Source organism: Equus przewalskii, chromosome 30, assembly GCF_037783145.1.
Source record: "Equus przewalskii isolate Varuska chromosome 30, EquPr2, whole genome shotgun sequence".
Taxonomy (NCBI): domain Eukaryota; kingdom Metazoa; phylum Chordata; class Mammalia; order Perissodactyla; family Equidae; genus Equus; species Equus przewalskii.
The window spans coordinates 9,522,475-9,540,447 of NC_091860.1; the positions used below are offsets into that span (position 1 = coordinate 9,522,475).

At 37.6% G+C, this 17,973-nt stretch overlaps 1 protein-coding gene across 21 annotated transcripts in view; it reads right to left on the minus strand.

Annotated features, from left to right (window-relative positions):
* MYO3A (myosin IIIA) overlaps positions 1–17,973 on the minus strand; it is a 219,313-nt gene that overhangs the window by 82,583 nt on the left and 118,757 nt on the right. For 14 of the 21 annotated variants that reach the window (XR_011534969.1, XR_011534970.1, XM_070600907.1 and 11 more), the window contains 3 exons: positions 7,893–8,019; positions 3,602–3,812; positions 646–793 (listed from right to left, as the gene is read on the minus strand). Coding sequence is in view for 18 of the 21 variants with exons in the window: in XM_070600907.1 (XP_070457008.1) it covers positions 646–793; positions 3,602–3,812; positions 7,893–8,019 (486 nt within the window). In the remaining 3 variants the exon portion in view is untranslated. Of the gene's footprint in view, positions 1–645; positions 794–3,601; positions 3,813–7,892; positions 8,020–17,973 lie in introns of those variants that run through there. The other 7 variants (XM_070600908.1, XM_070600901.1, XM_070600899.1 and 4 more) reach the window with 2 other exon arrangements.

Sequence of the window (17,973 nt, forward strand, 5' to 3'; positions counted from 1 at the left end):
CTAATCAGTAAACACAAAACAATTTAACATTATTTAAAAGAGAGAAATCACATATTGAATGATATAAAATACGAGTCTTTTGAACTCGATAAAATTTAAATAATTTTAATACTACAGTTTTGCCAAATGCATCTCAAGAAAGTCTTATTTGTGAAGCTGACTCATAAATACACGTTGTACTCTGACAAAATTACCATTTCATGGCATTTGTATCAGACCCATTATCTTTTGTTCTGTTGCCTAGTTACCGGAATTCTGAAGTTTAATGCATTTTAGATGGATATTTAAATTTCAAACAGAATTTCAGCTATGCAGCCTACAGAAAAAGAAACATGTGGACACATCTGCTTATTAAATTCCCAAAGAGAACTTCTTTGCTTGCAAGGGCTCAGACTTGCTAAGGTCTGGAGAAAGGTGCATCGATTTTTGATGGAGGACATTCAACATCACATATCAAGACACACTAAATTCATACTAGTTTTTTGGTTTGCTTTTGTCTTTACTATGGGCATGGAAAAAAGAAAACCTTTTCTTTGTCTTTATAAAATGTTTAAGGCTTTCAGTCTATGATTTAGGTCCTGCTTCAAGAGTTCAGTTGTGCATATAACACACCCACGCATGCATCTTTACAGTATCTCAACTTACCTGTTCCCACGCGAACACGTGTTGGTTGAAATAATACTGAATTTGTTCATTTGCAATGTTAATGCACAGCTGCTCAAAGGAATTTTTTTTGAAATTTTCAAAGCCAAATATATCCAGAATGCCAATGCTCAGTTCATCACCATTCCTGCTGGAAAAATTAGAGGCATTATTTTGAGTTCTTATTTATTTTTTTAAGAGGTATGTAAAGCAGGGCGTCTCAGAGCATGCTTTTGTGATTTAGATAAGAAACGACTACTAGGACATAGAGGGAAAATTTTCTTAATTGAAAAATTTCCTTCCATAGAACATAAAGTAGGTAGCATCGATTTTAATATGTAAACAGTACAATATTTTCCTCCTACTAGACAAACTACTCCTACACTATTTTATAGACTTAAACAAAAGAAACTTTTTTCGTATGGGTTTGTGAGCACAAGATCACAGCTCTGAGTGAGTTATGAATCACAGAGAAAACATGGCTGGCACTCAGAACTTAGAGAAAACATGTTCAAGAAAAACCATACCAGAGAAGCAAAAACTCGATGAAAGAGTGTATTTAGTCTTTCATTTTAGGATGACAACTAAAACATCTTGCTAAAAATATTTACTTATTTTAAAGAATCATTATTTATTTTTGGATTATTCATTCACAATTTTTAAATATAGAATAAGTGGTTACCTGGAGAAAGATATAAATACATGTGAATTAATTTTATAATTAAATACTGTAAAATACAATTAGATACTATTTTACAATTAAATATTCCAAGAGAAGGATGCTCTCCACATTGGGAAGAATTGACTGAATTCAGAATGCAGAGTTACAGAACACTTTGAATATGTGACAGGAGAGACAAAAGAAAAGCTATCCTAATATTTCTGAAAATTCCTATTTTGAATAGTAAGTATAATTCTATGTGGTTATATGAGGCAAAATGTCTAGTTAAAATTTATGTGGTTTAGTCAAAATGGTTATTCTTTTACAATCTTTGTGCCACAGGATCCCACTGAGATAGACGTTTAGCTCGTATAATAACGTGTTAGAGCCAGGAGGACCTTCGCGATGATTTACTTCAGGGATTCTTAAATTGTTTCTGTTAATGGGCTTCAAGGGGTCTGGAACCATAACTGTGTGCAATATTCTGGTGAGTATGTAGTAACATATCCATTTTATATTTTGGAGTGAAGGACATTGTTTTCAAGAGATTCTTAAAAGGCTCCAGGATACCCACCAACTATTAAGACCACTGACTTGTCATTCCATGTCCTTATTTAATAGCTGAGGAGGAAGAGATGCAGAGAAATGCAATCACCTGCCCAGGGTCACACAAGTTGGTGGCAAAGCCTCGCATAGAACATAAGCCCCCCAGAATCTTAGCGTAAATCTTGACAGATTGAACTAAACTATTTCAATGGTCTTGTTTTAGTTTTTTAAAGTTTCTATAAAAAATTTTAAAATCTGGGCCTGGCCCTGTGGCTTAGTGGCTAAGTTCACAGGCTCCACTTCGGTGGCCTGGGGTTTGTGGGTTCAGATCCTGAGCACGGACCTACACCACTCACCAAGCTATGCTGTGGTGGCAGCAACTCACATCCAGAATAGAGGAAGACTGGGGAGGATGTTAGCTCAGGGACAATCTTCCTCAAGCAAAAAGGGGAAGACTGGCAACAAATGTCAGCTTAGAGCCAATCTTCCTCACTGAAAAAAAAAACAAGAACCTAAGATTTGGATACTTTTCATTAGCGTGTGCAAAGGCAAGTTACCGTGTAACATGTAGGCTATCGTGGAATTTTCCACAGATCACTAGTGTAGAAGACATGTCCTTCTGGGTACCATTTAATACTAAACATGCAGATGATAGCTAACAAAATGAGGTCAAATCTCTGAGCAACTTGCTTACATTCTGTGGAATATACAGATACTGAAAAATTTTTGAATTTTTCCATTTTCATCTGAAAGGCTGGCATCCTTTAGATGGCCACACATGAGCATACAGACTATTGTGACCATCAAATCATAACGGGCAAATTGGATTATGATTTGCAGATCCAGTCAGATGGGGTGCAGTTCAGCAGGGAGGTGAAGAAGCAATTTTGAGGATAATTTTGACTGGATAATACACAACGTGATATGTATTTTAGTGAAAAAATAAAGAGTTCCATGCCTGAAATGTGTATTAAATGATCTTTTAATGCTAGCAAGCAAGTGTGAATGAGGTGATCTTAAGGTAGGCATCTATCTTGTTTTTTCATATACAAATTTCTAAAGAATATAATTTATGACAGAGCGAAACTTAAGATGTAAATCTAAGGACTTATATTTACGCACAATCCCTGACATATAGAGAGCACTGAGTCAACCGTGGCTGTGATGACCTTTATCTCTAAGATGAGGTGATAGGCAGGGCATAGACTTACAGTCAGATAACATTATTGCTCAAATCCTGGTTCTGCCATTTACTAGTTATTTAGAGCATTTCTGAACCAAATTTCATTGGGGTCGTAAAACCCACCCTTATGGGATTGTAGTGAGAGTTAAAATATTAAAAAAAGTTTTCCTTTGGCTTCAAGATTTAATTCAAACTCTCAGAACAAAAACAAAGAACAGCTGAATTAACCTTTTATACAAGTATAAAATGATAACTGCTGCATAGCACACCTTCTGATTAAAAGACACATAAATTGATAGTAAGATATCACATTAGAAATTCACTTTCTATTATGTTTATTAATGTTGCTACGGTATTTATGTTCCAGCAATTTAAACATTTTAGAGCTGTTTGGCACAAGGAAGTGGTACTATTAGGAAATAAAGCAGATCTACTGAAATTAACTTTGATCATTAAATGATACCAATTGGAAACATCTTCAAAGGGACTTGGATACAAATCAGTAAATTAGAGAAGAGATTTATATCATCTGACATCTGGGGAAAAAAAGTTTCTATAAAAATGTTTACCTTGGTGATGTGTCATGCTTCAACAAGCTGTTAATGCGATTGACTATCCAACTGAAGAGACGGCCATATAAAGTTTTAGCCATAGCATCTCTGACGTCAGTAGCTTTTTCTACAGTGTTGGGTCGTATGATGGTTTCTCCTCTAGTGACCACACAGTGGGAGGTGAGCGCCTCCTGTAGCTCATCTGACTGAATGCAAAGCAAAGAAGCAGCTAAAAAATAAACAGATGTGTTAGAAGAAATGAAAATGTCTTAATTCACCTTCTTCAAATGACATGAAATAAATATGTGAAGATTTTATAATGTAAAAATAAGTTACTATTCAATCGTGGTCCTATGTCTCTTCTTGGTTATTTTTCTCTGCTTATCTTGACTGGTCAAACACAGGCTGCTGCATAAGATAGCACAGCCCAGACCACACTGGCTGCCAGAGGGAGGCATTTGCACAAGTGCATGGCTGTTTATGTGATGCAAACGTCACTTCACTGAATTATGTCAAATAATTTAGAAACATAATGAATAGATTTGGTATAAGTTGGACATTATATACACATTTTGAACATGTAGAAAACTACTGGATGGTTGCCTAGACTTCAGAAATATACCCAAGCAAATGTATTTTAAGTACCTTCTACGATATATAACCAAAGAGCATAAACTTATCTTGACATTCACATACCTTTCATCGCACTACTTTTCAGTTACATATTTCAATTACCAAATTTTGTTAAAACCTGATGCCTGAACAAACATTTATTTAATTTTGATGACAATTTATTGAATATTTATTTATTTTATAATATTTAATATTTAGGATTTATTTAATATTTAATGATGATTAAATATCATGAGGAATTTAAAATTAATAATTCTTAACCTCAGTGAAAAAAACCTCATTTTTGAATATAATAAACATCTTTAACCCAAACTATGACATGACAGGCTAATTTTTCAAATTAGCTGTTCTCCTTTTAAAATACTTTGAACATTTTGAATTTACTTTCAGCATTTGGGACATGACACTTCTTGGTCATGTGGCGAAGATTACTAAACCTTATTTAAACAAAATATTTCCTCACATCGTAGAGGGAACATAGGTTCACTGCAGAAATCTCACCTTCGAAGTTAACATTCTGCATTTCCGTCTTCTAGGTATGTTTACGGAGATTATCCGCACTTATATTTTATCTTAAAATAACATCTTAAGCATTTCTCATTTTGTTGAATATTGTTTGTAAGTATAATTTTAATTTGCTGCATAATATTCTGACATAGCATAATATAGCAATAATTTTTAAAATTTTGAATGTTTAGGTTGTTTCCACATGCTCATAATTACAAAGAATGCTGGGATAAATATTTTAGGCATGAATCTGTGTTCTTGTTTTGTACTATTTTATTAGCATAGAGTGCCTAAATTCAGCAATTGGTTCAAAGCATATAAACATATTCAAGCCTTTTGATATACACTATTTAGCTATCTTCCAAAACTCTGAACCAATTACACTCCTATCAACCAAAAGAAAGACCAACAATTTTAATGTAATTTCATGCACACCAGGGATTATTATTTTTAAAAATGGCCCATTTGATAGGAAAAAACGTCCCCTTTCAATTTACTTTTAATTGATTCCTAGTGAAGCTGAATATTTTCTTTTTTTCATATTTTCATTGCTGATTTGTGGTTCTTAATTTGTAAACTGCCTTTTCCCATTGATATATGTTCATCTTTTCCTAATCGATTTACAACAGCTCTTTACAGCTTAAAGAGAAAAAGGCTTTAATAGATATGTTGTAACTATTTTCCCTCATTTTTCATTCGCATTGCAAGTTCATTTATTTTTCTCTTTTTAGTATGAAGGCGTTTTAATTTTTATGTAGTCAAATATCCATTTTTAAAAATCACTTCTGCTTTTGGTTTTCTGCACATAAAGTCCTTCAAGTCTTTTCTCATCTCAGGATTATATAAATGCATTTTGTCTTGTACTTTTATGATTTTTTTCTTTTGCATTTAAAGTGATATATGTTTGGAATTCATTTTGGTATATGGTGTATGAGAAGGACTCAAATTTCCCCTCCCGCAGTGGTTAGCCAGTTGGTGGTCACTACAACACTGATTTCCTAGTGATTTGTAATGCCATTTCTGGTAATTCTTCTTGGATCTACTTCTGAACGGTGTCTCCCATTAAGTATGTCTGTTTCTATTCCCACATTATTCATTTGACGTATATTTATTGAATGCCTACTACATGCAAGGCATTTTATTTGGGAATATATTGCTAAGTATAACACTTTGTAATACAAAGTTCTAGTCTTGATGCTCTTTATCCAGAAGGAATGGGAAGCTAATCAAGAAATTTAAGTGGGAAGATAGAGGGGGAGGAGAGGGAAGAGAAGACATTGGGGGTAGAGGGGGAAAGGAGAGGGAGAGGACGGGGCATGGTGGGGGCCATGGGGGAGAGAGCGACGGTGACAGGGAGAGGGAGATTAAGAGAACTCATTGATACGTGCACTACGTGGTTTCTGAACGAACTGTGGAGAAATGGCCTGAAAAAGTTCAAGAATTGATGTGGAATGAACAACTCAGAGGCCACTTCCTTCAGGTGAGAGGTGATGTTGCCCCGGATGAGAATGACGATGATGGAGATAAGGAGAAGCAGTCAGATTTGACAGCTATTTACAGGATAGAACGGACAGAACTGGTGCTTGGTTGAGACAATGTACCGGTAAAACTATCTGGAAACATAGCCTTGGTGTGGAGATAATTCCTTGTAACTTTATATATAATTTTAATGAAAATTAGTAAAATTTCTATTTTCCATGAGTAGTTTATTCCAGAAAGTGCTTTAATTAATTTTAACTATATTCATATTCACATTAATCTTTTGTGACCTATATGACTGTCTCCTGTTATACAGAAATAGGTTCTCAATCATAAAAATCACGTTTTAGTTTGGTTGGTTCTAAATATAGTCATATCTACAACATCTCTATTGCAACTCATTCTGTTGGTTATTGATAACTCTTTTCTTTTTTTTTTTTTTGAGGAAGATTAGCCTGGAGCTAACTGCTGCCAATCCTTCTCTTTTCGCTGAGGAAGACTGGCCCTGAGCTAACATCCATGCCCATCTTCCTCTACTTAACACGTGGGACGCCTACCACAACATGGCGTGCCAAGCAGCGCCATGTCTGCACCCGGGATCTGAACCAGCGATCCCCAGGCCGCCAAAGCAGAACGTGTGCACTTAACTGCTGCGCCACTGGGCCAGCTCCAGATAATTCGTTTATTTATGACCAGATGGTGAGATTTGAATCTTATCACTGGAATTTTCTGGCTATTCCTTCCACTTTTGATACCCTAATATCTTTTGCCAATTAACGTTTTTATCTATGGAAAATCAGAACACGTTTCCAAGTACATGCCAATCACTGTATGCCACCCTCAGACACTAGTTCTGCTGTATTACCAAGCTGGTTCCAGAGACACAGTGGGATGGAGCTGATCGGAATCTGGGGACAGGTCTACACCAGGATGGTGTGGCATTTGGCACTATCAAATTACCCTAGAACATCTCATTCTATTCTTAAGTATAAATCAGAAAAAAATATATATAAATGAAAATTTATATTATGATTCACTATGTTATGAATGAAACATAGTAAATTTGGAATTATGGGGTATATGCTGATATTAAAAATAAAAAATAAAGTACTCTCTAAATAAAAAAAGCTATGCCACTGAAAGATAACAGTAGGAAAGCTTAATTTATTGGAATAATGCATCAAACTCTGCTAGTATGAGAAAATTGACTTGAAGCCAATATCATGATGCACTTTTCTTGTGTAGAAAATGATTGTAAAATTAATCAACCCAGGATGACTGTGTGTAAAAAATCCATCCAGTGAGATAATAAATATACAGGTCTTCATTACATATAAAATGATATAGATGTTAAATCTACAAGATAACTTCAGCTCTTCTTCAGATGTTTACTAAATTTTAATTATATTTCCTGTGTTTTTACACTGAAATGTAAATAGCTCCTAAAATAGTCATGAAAACCCAGTCATTAGAAATGCTTTCCACAGTAATGAGTTAATTTGTAGGCATAAAGATCTGTTTTTAAGTAGTGGACTTCAAAAACTTCATTTTACAGAAATCAAATCCGAATATTCCTTTTAAAGATTTCATCTAATTGCAATTGCTTGCAATTATCCTCACGTAACACTTCCAGTACGTCGTTAGACTTTTTTTAAGAGTTCAGTTTGGAATGGAAGACAATAAAACTCACAGTTCTCCAGAGCTGCGTGATTGGAAATATGGCTCTTATCAATCTGGTGTTCAGTTGCCACCGAAGAAAATTCAATGTTTCCAACGTTCAAGATCGCAGCGAGTACACTGTACACACTTCCAAGTTGCTGAAACACACCATAGAGACCTTAGCATCCCTCTGCCTGTGAGCGTAGCAAGGCAGGGACCAGGGCTGGGGAAGAGTTCTCAGACCTCAGCATAAGGTCACCCGCAGACTTCAATGTCTGCCTGAGACCCAATGAGGCACGGATCCACGTAGACTTGACCTCATTAGCTATTTTAATCACAGAGAGGAGCATGGCACGTGTTATCCAGTGAGCACTTAAAAATATTTTATGAATGTAAATATGAATAAAAAGTAGAAATGAGGAGCTCCCCTCAGAAGTAGGAATATCTAATTCATTAGTCCATACAAAAATCTATCCAAGTGAAACCTAACTTCAGAACTTAATGTGCTCATTTCCCTATGCTCATTTGCCTTGAGGTCATCTTAAAAGTGAGGTTATATGTGTGGCTGAAGGGGAGTTAAGGAAGAAAAAGCATGAGAACTTTGGACTACAGCTTAGAGTTTATGCTGGTTATTACTTCATTACTTCTTTACATAAAGTCCTAAATAAGACACATCAAAAATATATTCAGAAATATATATAGACATATATATATATGCTGCATTTATTCTAGCCCAGCTCCTACACCTAACAAAAATGATTATTCCATCCATTCCAACACTCCAAATCAAGATAAAAGCTGGATATGAAAAAAATCTTCAAGAGTATTTATTTATTCATATATAACATATATAAATATATATCAAATAAATATATAAGTAAATATACTCGTTGAATGAATATATATGTAAATATCTTTGCACATAACATATATAAATATATATTTAAATATATTTGTTGAATGAATATATCTCTATATATAACATATCTAAATATACTACATATATAAATATTTAAATAAATGTTTGTTGAATGAATATATATATGTGTGTGTATATGCATATATCTATATATTCCCTCATCCAATAAACATGTATTTTATGCCAGGCGCTGTTCTAGTCACAGGAGGTTCAGCAGCAGGCAAGACTAAAGATCCTTGTTCCCCTGGGGTTGTGCAGGCAGTGGAAGGCAGACATTAAGTAAATAAACAAATAGATAAACATAACATTTTCAGGGGAAAAAAAGGGGCTATGAAGCAAATATAGCAGAGAGGCGCAATGGAGAGTGACTGGAAAAGCTTTTCCACTTTGGGAGGTCAGGGAAGGCTGCCCTCTGAGGAGGGAACACCGAAGGAGGAGGGGCGTGAGCCAGGAAAAGAAGTGGAATCAGACTATTCCAGGCAGAGGGAACAGTAAGGGCAAGGGCCTGCCCTGAGGAAGAAGGAAGGTCAGAGCGGGCCAGAGGATGGTGAGTAAAGAGGTGATGCGAGAAGGAGTCGGAGAGCTGAGCATGAGCAAGATCAGCCAGGCCCTCTGGACCACGATAAAGAGTTTAGATTTCATTCTAATCGCCATGGTAAGCCACTAGAGATTTCAAGGCATTACATCATTTGTTATATTGTAAACTGGTGAGTCTGGCTACTACGGAGAAATGAATGGATTGGGAGCCAGACGGAAAAGTGGAATAGTCAGGAAGGTACTTCCATGGTCCAGGTGAGAGACAATGGCGGCTTGGATTAGAACAGCAAATGATGGAGATGGAAAGAAATAGATGGATTGGGGCATATTTTGGAAGTAGAACAACAGATATGACGATGGGCTGGATGTGAATCATTTTTCTAAGAAAATCCTCCGGGTACAGAATTTCCATTTATAATATGCATAACTGGCAAAGAAGCAACCAGCGGGGGCTTTTGTGGCAGGTGGAGAAATGAATACAGATCTGACATCCTGCTCTGTTTTTCTCGAGGAAACTACAGGCCTTACAGATAATCTACACCAAGAACATTCCTTTAAATAGGTTGTTGAAAACGGTGTTCCTTCAAAACTTTGTGTGTTTGTCAGTTGCAGACCAGAAAGATCAGGTATATAAGTTCCAAAGTTGTATTTTTAACAGGATTTAGAGATTCACTCCAGAGACTCCTATGCTGAATCAATCAGCATTTAATTCTTATTCGAATGTTTATGAGAATGACTGCACAATCTTTCTTGACTGTGGGGCTCTCCCTGCTATTCTGTAATTATAATATATTCATTTGGATTAAAGCTGGAGGCTCAGAAGACAGCGAATCAGGGCCCTGGTTCAGTCTGGCATCGCTGCTAGACTGACGGGCCTCAAAGGGCCTGACCTCAGGCACAGGTAGGGTCTTGACCGAACACTTGGATTCTTCATGGTACAAAGACTAATTTCTGCTGCCAGTCCTCCCCAAGGAGTCCAAAGAAATTTTTTGTTTGATGGTTAGCAATAACAAGTGAAATACTATTTTTCCATTTTACATATAAAGCCACCAGGGCATAAAGCAATCTAACGACTTTCCATCAACTTTGAATGAACTGAGATTTGCATCCTGGCTCCCAGCTCATAGAATGCGCTGCCCCCTTCCACTGGAGAAGAAGAGTGGCTTACAGGAAAAAGGTGCTCTCCAGAGTCTGGAAGACAGTCACAATTCCCTCCACCTCCTCCACTTCCTGCTGTAGCTTTGTCTGCACTTGAGGAGGCTGGACTGCTGTGGCTCTTGCAATGTTTTCGAGGACAAACACAGTTTTGGTTTGCTGAAGAGTCAGACTTTCACTGTTCTGATATATCAGGCTCAAATCTACTCCACTGTTGCTCAGCTCCCGTGCCTTCACTCCAGGCTGATCTGCCATGCAGACAGCAACCTAGCACTGTGTGTATGGAGCAAGGCCATTTCTCTCTCCACACTGAGTTAATCTGCCCAAGGCAAAACGATTCTGTTAGAAAGACTCTTTCTCCTCCGAAAGTTTACTGCACTGTACCTCTTACTCAACCATGCATCCACCCATTCATTGATTCATGCATCATCTGTTAACTATTAAATGCTATGTGAAGTACTGTGGATATATCAGTAAATAATAATCTCTGCTTTCAAGGATTTTACAGGCTCTTGGAACCAAAGGGCATGGATCATTTTCCATAAAGATCATGTCTATGCATTTTTATTTTCTATATTTTATTATAATTTTTTAATTTGTAAACTTTATTTTTAGAGCAGTTTTAGGTTCACAGCAAAGCTGAGTGGGAAGTATAGAGTTCCCACATCTCCCTGCCCCCACACACACAGCCTCTCCCACTATCAATGTCTTGCACCAGAGCGGTACATTTGTTACAATCGACGAACCTACACTGACACATTATCACCCAAAATCCATCGTTTACATTAGGGTTCATTCTTGGTGTTGGACTTTCTTTGACTTTGGACAAATGTGCAATGACATGTATCCACTGTTGTAACATCATAAGGTAGTTTCCCTGCTCTAAAAGTCCTCTGTGCTCCGCCTGTCCATCCCTCCTTCCCTCAACCTCTAGCAACCACTGATATTTTTACTGTTTCCAACATTCTGTCTTTTCCAGAATGTCTATGGATGGAATCATCCAGTATGCAGCCTTTTCAGATTCACTTCTTAGTGTTTAATTAGTAACATGCTTCTAAGATTCCTCCATGTCTTTTCATGGCTTGATAGCTCACTTCTTTTTAGCGCTGAATAATATCCCATTGTCTGGATGTACCACAGTTTATTAACCTACTCATCTCCTGAAAGACATCTTGGTTGCTTCAAGTTTGGGCAATTATGAATACAGCTGCTGCTGACATCCATGCACAGGTTTTTGTGTGGACATAAATTTCCAACTCCTTTGGGTAAATACCAAGGACCTTGATCACAGGATCATATGGTAAGAGAGTGAGAACTCTACATGGAGAATGCCACGTGAAGAATGATGAGGATGAAGGCTGCCCCAGGGAGAAAAAGCCCAAGGCATCCTGCCCTACATACCTATATAGATCATCCTCTGGGAAGCATAGGACATCCTGATCTGATCCGATCTGATTCTTATCCAAAGTTATAGGATCACCTGATAACCAGACCCCACCTGCACTGATAGCATTTTAATGACTGTTTTACATGATCTTTCTTTTGTCTTGTAAAGATATAACTCACAGACCTATGTCTTATAAATTTAGCCCTACCCTCAACCCATTGCAGCTCTTCACTGCCCATGGGTCCTGTCCCCATGCTACTCCATGCTATTCTCTGAATAAAGAAGCACTACCACCAGACCTTGAGAGTGCAAGAAATCTTTCTTTGGACTCTTCGACTCATCGAGGACGCATCAAAGAAGACAGAAATCAAGGTGATGCATCTTCAATTCAAGGAGCACCATCGACTGCCAGGGAACCACCAAAAACTAGGAGTGAGGCATGGAACAGATTCTCCCTCACAGCCCTCAGAAGGAACTAACCTTGTCTCAGACTTCTAATCTCTAGAACTGTGAGGAATTAAATTTCTCTTAAGTCACCCAGTGTGTGGTACTTTGTTAGGGCAGTCCTAGCAAATGAACACAGTACGAGAGCTTTTATGTTAAATTTATGAATAAGATGTGTAATCTTGGGACAATCAATGTGTTTATTCTTAAATGTTTAAAACCTTTAAGATAATATTAGAGACATAGCAAAAACTCTGACAGTCTTGTGACTTAAATTTAATTGCTTATTTGAGAATATACTTATGATTTTAATTTGAAAGCATAACATAATTCGATTGCAAATTGTATTCAAGTGTATAACTTGACCTACTACATTAATAATTTTGAATTATTAGATTTTCAGGGCTAATAAGTTTAAGTGCATAAAAAGATTTCGTTAAATGATTAGAAAGTTTATAAAGTGCTTATCCGTACTTGTAAGCCTGCTTTGTCAGTCATTTGGAGTTTTTAAAAGACTGAGACATCCTAAATTTTTATATAGGTTCAGTTGTTTGAAAGAATTTAATTAATTATGTCTGTTTAGGGCAACTTAAGTTTATATTTATGAGTTAAGTAAAGAAAGTTGCCTGAAAGTTGTTTCTATTCTTATACAAAGACCAAGAGTCACAAATTGAATAAAAAGATGTGGCAAGAGAATGAGGCGACAAGCCACAGATTGGGAGAAAATATTTGCAAAAGACACATCTGATAAAGGATTGTTATCTAAAATAAACAAAGAACTCTTAAAACTCGACAATAAAAAAGGGGCCAAAGATCTTAACATACACCTCACCAAAAGAAGATACATAGATGGCAAATAAGCATATGAAAACATGCTCCACATCATATGTTATCATGGAAATGCAAATTAAAACAACCATGAGATATCACCACACATCTCTTAGAATGGCCAAAATCCAAAGCACTGGCAACACCAAGTGCTGACGAGGATGTGGAGCAACAGAAACTCTCATTCATCACTGATGGGAAAGCAAACTGGAACAGCCAATTTGAAAGACAGTGTGGTGGTTTCTTTCAAAATTAAACATACTCTTACCATATATCCAGCAACTGAGATTCTTGGTATTTAACCAAAGGAATTGGAAACTTATGTCCACACAGAAACCTGTGTATGGATGTTGGTAGCAGTCTTACTCATAATTGCCAAAACTCGAAGGAACCAAAATGTCCTTCAGAGGGTGAGTGGATAAATAAACTGTGGTCCATCCAGATAATGGAATGTTATTCAGTGCTGAAAATAAGTGAGCTATAAAACCATGAAAAGACACGCAGGAATCTTAAATCATATTATTAAGTGAAAGAAGCCAATCTGAAAAGGCTACATAGTGTGATTCCAACTATATGACATTCTGGAAAAGACAAAACCATGGAGACAGTAAAAAAGATCAGCGGTGGCCAGAGGTTAGAGGGGAGGCAGGGATGAACAGCAGAGCATAGAGGATTTTTAGGCCAGTGAAACTACTCTGTATGATATTATGACAGTGGATACAGGTCAGTGCACATTTGTCCAAAGTCAAAGGAAGTACAACACCAAGAGTCAACCCTAATGTCAACTACGTTAGGTGATAATGATGTGCCAGTGGAGGTTCAGCAATTGTAACACAAGTACTGTTCAGGTGCAAGATGTTGATAGGTGGGGAAGCTATGCATGGGTGTGGGCAGGGGGTACACAAGAACTCTGTACTTTCCACCCAATTTTGCTGTGAACCTAAAAGTGCTATAAAAAATGAAATCTTAAAAAAAAATGTGTAAGCAGAACTTAAAAGCTTAAGGAAAAAACTACGTACTTGGCTTCAAAATCATTAACATATTGATTTAATTATCAAAAACATACCTTCTTTGAACATTAAAAACAACTAACAGGAGAACCGCCCATTCTTAGTTTTATGTCTATCCATCAGGATCAGGGTCATATTCCAACTCACAAACATCATCGTGCACGTGCTCAGCCCGTGGTGTTATGCTCTAACTAGTCTCTTTGCCTCTGGTCTTGCCATCTTCCACACAGCTGTCACAGTGATCTTTCTAGCAGGCGAATCAGATCATCTTCTGTCCCAATTAACATCCTTCAGAGGCCCCTGCTCCTTTAAGGATGAAGTTGTAGCTCCTTACCAAGTTACGCAGAGAAGAAGGTTCTGCATCTTCTGGTGTCTGCCTGCCTCTCCATCTTCATTTCCAGCTACTTTTCTCTCATATGTTTTTCAGCCAGCTAAACTCCTCGTAGGTTCCCAAGAACTCCACATTATTTCACACTTTAGTTTAGTTCCAGCTCATTCTCTTCTTTTCCTCATTCTGCACACACAATCTCTTCATAAAACCTTTCAGTGACCAATCACGAGAGTTCATGTTTCTGTAACATTCTCTGTTTGTGATCATGGAATTGATGACATTTTCTTGAAATTCTATCAGGTTATAAACTCACTGATGATAGAGGCTATGCCTAATTCAGATCTCTAATTTCTAGCGCAAGACCTGGTACAAAGCTGGCACTCCATAAATGCTTGTCAAAATGTTTCCTTTTGCATCAGTCAAGCGACAGTAAAAATTCCTTCACTTTGAAAACAATCTCTCTCTTATTTGTCCTGAAGTCTTGTGATCTGTGGCTCACAGTTTCTGCTTATCTCCCTCAGAATTTTATTTTTTAACTCTAAATGCCCTCTTCTTCTGGTCCCAGGCTTTGCATCCTGAGTTAGTAGTCAGATTCTTCCTAAAGCCAACAAACTCCTCTAAGTGGTAGAGCCTTGTGGTTGGAAAATGCGCGATCCCCGTTTCTCTGATTTTGTTCTGGAATTAGAAGCTACAGCCCAGGCTGTGTAGATTGAGTTTGGTGCAGGGTCCTTTTGGTGACATGCATCAAGTCCTTTCTTAGAGCCTCAGCCCATACTTGTTTCCTACTTGAAACCCATTTGAGAGAGGGGTGAGGAAGGGAACAATGCCTGGATCTCAAAGTAGGGGGATCATCATGGACCATGAGAAGGTGACACCAGCCCAGGCTGGGGGATGTGGCACTACCCTGTCTTGTCCTGGGAGAGTCAAGATGCTGCTGCCGCCATTGAGAAAGGACAGAGAAGGCAGGATGGGGAGGAGCAGGCTGGGTGAGTACCATAGGACAGGATGCTATCAGAACCAACATACCAGGCAAATAGGAACTGATGGGCAAAAAGGAAGCGCTCTGCAATCAGCATCTGCAGTTGTTTGTATATAAGGGATACTAACATGTTCTCTATGCTTAGGTTGATTTTTGCAGACAAATCAATAAAATAATATGAACAATTTGCAAAGATTAGAATGAAATTAAATGGCCTTCAATTTTAGTTATAAAATAATAGATAGTGAGAGTAGGAAGCAACTCAGAAATAAACCACCCCTCTGCCCTCCTTACACTGATAAAGAAACTTAGACCAGAGAGGTTTAGTTATTGATCTAAAGATACACAGCTAGCGACAAACAGTGCCAAAGGACTTCAACCCACTTTAACCCAGATCCTGACTTGCTAGTACTCAATTATTTTTATTTTAACTAGCTGGCTTCCTTGCGTCTGTTATTCCGTTCAAGTCATCTGCGTTGGCTGAATTATGACATTCTAGAATTGTAACTTATTTTGTACCTTTTGAATGAAGACAATTAGGTATTGAATTATTATTTTTAAATTATTATCAAATGACTCACTAAAAGAGACTTCTATGCCCCTCCCATCCTGACAAAAACCAATTTTAAAAATGAAATACTTCACAGCCATTCAACACTTTGTGTGATGCTTTGAAATACTTACACATTTCTTTCACAAACATTATTTGACCACAACCAAAGTCATAACTGATAGCCCAAAGAAAATGCACTAGATGGTGATTTCAGACTATCATAAGAAATGTAAGCAAAATTAAAGCAGAAGAAATGGCATTCTCTTCTTGGACATATGACATAAGACTGTATAAAAAGAAACAAAAATTCCTGCCATGACACGGTAAAAACTGCCTCTAAATGGCTTGAATCATAAAACTACTGATCATTTATTTTAAAACCACGGCAGGAAAATGGCTTAGGAAACCATATGTTTTGAAAGTTTTTAGAGTTTTCCATTCTGTGTTATTTTAAGAGAATATCTGATTTTGATTTGCCTGTCAATTTGCCTGAATTACAAATGTAAAAGTGAATTATAAACCCTAGGAATGTTTAAAGGGACTCATATACTGTGGGTACTGTCAACATGAATCAGAGAAAGATAAGGGCAGAGGAAGACAGAGAAAGAGAGACTATATTGGACAGTTGCCAAAATCGTGCTGCAGTCACCTGCAAAGGCAGCAAGCTGTGCTTAGAGGATGTGAGATTCATGCTACCTAACTTGATACTGAAAGTTGCCTCTTTCCAAAGGGAATTGAAGCAGTTGCTGACAAAGGACGTAGCCAAGAAAGCCAGTGAGATAGCACTAAAAAAAAAAAAAAAATCAAAAGTGGGAAAAAAGGAAGTAAACATCCACTTGGTTTAATTCTACTGTTTCCAAACCAGGACACTCTGCCATGTTAACTTTCTGAGTCTCTGCTTTTAGATGGGAGACCACCACATCCCGGAGAGTCACCTTGAACCAGATTAAAAGTCTTCATAACATTATTTAGCAGTGATTGTGGTTCGGCTCCAGAAACAGATATTTTCCTTTATCCTAAGCTGTATGTTTGAATGTCCCATAAACACTGAGTATGTTTAGGTTTGGAATATACAGTTTTAACTAAATGAATTATATTTGTCAGTAGATGCTAACTGCAAGACTGGTTTCATTTTAATGTCACTAAACATTGCTCTACCAAGCAAGAGAAAGGAGTTACAACATTGTGTCTATTGAGTGGAACTTAGAAGTAAACAAAACAATTAAAAATGATTCCCTGCTTCTAAGATGGTAACCTCTGGGGGCAGGAAATTGGTAGGAAGAAGATCAGCTCTTCTGATGACAAAAAGCAGGGAAACGAGCTACAGAAGAGGTCCAGCTCCTGGTCAGAAGCAGGAGCGACTTGCTTGGTATACAACATCCTTCCAGTTTGGAGGATGCTCTGAGATCCAATTACCTTATCCTGTTTTCCTCTAACCAGGCAACCAACAGACCCTGACCACAGCCCAAAGGAGCATCTACCACTAGCAACATTCACCTTATGACCAAGGATTGGAGAAAAGGGAGGAAGCTAGTTTTTCTTTATTCACTGTACCCCCAAATAACTTGGCTTCTGCTTTAAGAACCAGGATATCCCCTGGTTAAATCAACTTGTCTCCACAGGTACAAGCTGTGGGTGAGGGCAGTGTTAGGGAGAGACTAGGGAGGAAAAGTGATGCAGTAGAAGGGGAGGAGCCAGATTTGAATCTGAATTTTGGCGGGCGGAAGTGAGGAAGATGCACCCGGAAGTAGCCACACCCAGGAAAGGACTGGGGTCAGAGCAGAGTTAGGGTTACACCAATCAGTATCGTGTCAACCAGAGCAGCAAACATCCTATTTTTATTCCTGATGCAGTGAACATAGGATTTGTATTTGCTGAAACATGCAGGGGAGGACAAGATTTTGGTCCTTTGAGCCAGAATGAGAGCAAAAGACCCAAGTGGTCACCTATGATGCTTGGGACATCAGAA